This window comes from Austrofundulus limnaeus, unplaced genomic scaffold, assembly GCF_001266775.1.
Source record: "Austrofundulus limnaeus strain Quisiro unplaced genomic scaffold, Austrofundulus_limnaeus-1.0 Scaffold310, whole genome shotgun sequence".
Lineage (NCBI taxonomy): Eukaryota > Metazoa > Chordata > Actinopteri > Cyprinodontiformes > Rivulidae > Austrofundulus > Austrofundulus limnaeus.
The window spans coordinates 463,431-465,353 of NW_013952712.1; the positions used below are offsets into that span (position 1 = coordinate 463,431).

Genomic DNA, 1,923 nt, shown 5'->3' on the forward strand with positions numbered 1-1,923 from the left:
CACACACACACACACACACACACACACACACACCTCCACCACATTTTAAAACATTTTCTCTGTTTGTCTCTCTCTGTTTCACCATGTTTTCCCCTGCTGTAGTCTCTGAGKGCAGTTGCATTTGCCTTGTTCTCGTCTSTTGAATAACAGCCTGCTCTCCTCTCTCTGCAGATTATTTCGCTGACCTTCAGGGCCGCTCAGATGACGACCCAGGGCTTTATTGGGAGTTCTATGGCAGCGTTGTGTGTGGTGAGTTCCGATCAGCACCGTGTGTGTCCTTTTACTGCTTACTGAGRCTTCTTTTTTCTTTTCCAAGTGTCATCAGTGTCCCCTCCTTTAGTCAAGGCAGCTTTATGATAATTTAGATGTTTTTTTCTTTTCCAGAATCTAGTGAAGAGGGTGGAGTTTATGACGTACTTGCAGACCCACCAGGCCCRGATGATGAGGAAGAGGATGATAAAAGGGAGTTGTTTGAGTTCGAGTTCTCCGATCGACCTCTGCTGCCTTGCTACAACATCCAGGTGTCCCTGTCCCAGGGGTGAGCTTTGATCTCTGAAGCAGACACGCCTCTTTTAACCCTTTTTATTCTGCGTTTTTTTTATGTCCGGAGATCATTTCTTTAACATTTTCCCTCTTTTAGACCAAGAAACTGGCTACTGCTGTCTGACGTGCTCCGGCGGCTGCGGATGTCGGCTCGCGCCTTCCGGCAGACCTTCCCCCACATGGAGGTGGTGACGGTGGCAGAGGCGGAGTTCTACCGCCAAGCGTCTCTGTCGCAGCTCTTCTCTTGTCCGGAGGAGTTGGAGGGCTTCCACCCTGACAGCAAGGAGCTGCTTGACCTGGTGGAGGACAGCGCCGAGCTGGCCGCCCTGCTGGGCTCAACACTGGAGTGTCTGGACGACCGCTGGGACCACCCAGGGGACAAACTAAAGGACAAAATCAAGGCAGTCGGCAAGTTGGGCTCCTTCTGACGCTTTGACCTGCTGAACTTTGACCTTGTTCTTTTTTTCCCAAATGGAGTTTGCTTTAGAACCAATGAGAGGTTACAACAATATGCCTTAGCCTGACCTGGACCGGCACCGGTCCACTGTACTGATGAACTGACCTACTGCCTGACTGGGTTGTTGAATCATTTCMCTCCATTAACTAAGAATCGTTTGTGACACAAGAGACTTCATAATGGTCTTATTTTTATAAATTAATATATGTATAAATAAATATATACAGTATATATAATATTGAGTTGTTTTGTTTTTTAGATGTTGCTTTGACTCCTCTGTAAGACTTTGTATAGCAGCAGAGTGCGGCCATTGTGTGTGAGCGCACAGCACTTTGTGCATGTGTTTAGATGTACAGACTAGTCCCGAAGCTGTGCTGTTCAATCTGGTTTTTGAGTTTATAGGAAGCACATGATGTCCTTTTTTTCCTCCTCTCCTCAAACTTTAGTGCTCGCTTGAGCCTCAGGGGCTTTTTTGTTGTAATGTTTTTATTTTCAGTTGATTTTTTTTCCCTTTTGCTTTCTGATTAAGCTGTAATTTAACAAGCAAAACGGCAACCTTTTTTGTATAGTAAAGTTTTAAGACAATGTTGATAATTCCCCCTGCGGCACAGAGCTTTGTACATAACAGGGAGGCTACTGCAGTAAAGTAAATTTTTGGTGTGCTCAGTTTGTTTTTTTGTTTTAACTTTGTAATTAAAATATCCCATAATTTGTATTTATATTTTACAGAAGAAGTTGCTTTAAAATAAATATACAAACTGCAAGACAAACTTGAGTGCTTTGCTCCTGCCTCGTTAATTAATTTGAAGCCAGATCTTAATGTGTTAAAAGCATTCTCTTTGCCTAATTACCCAGCATGGGGGTGGTAAGAAGACAATCCTATATTGCCATCTTTTGGAAAATTTATGTTAGGCAATTTATTG

At 43.7% G+C, this 1,923-nt stretch overlaps 1 protein-coding gene across 3 annotated transcripts in view; it reads left to right on the plus strand.

Moving 5' to 3' along the window:
- Positions 1-1,713, plus strand: part of bcor (BCL6 corepressor) — a 33,980-nt gene extending 32,267 nt beyond the window's left edge. For all 3 annotated transcript variants that reach the window (XM_014021906.1, XM_014021907.1, XM_014021905.1), the window contains 3 exons: positions 172-249; positions 385-538; positions 641-1,713. In XM_014021906.1, coding sequence (XP_013877360.1) covers positions 172-249; positions 385-538; positions 641-971 — 563 coding nt within the window. In that variant the 3' untranslated portion in view covers positions 972-1,713. The remainder of the gene's footprint in view (positions 1-171; positions 250-384; positions 539-640) is intronic.
- Positions 1,714-1,923: the final 210 nt, after the last annotated feature.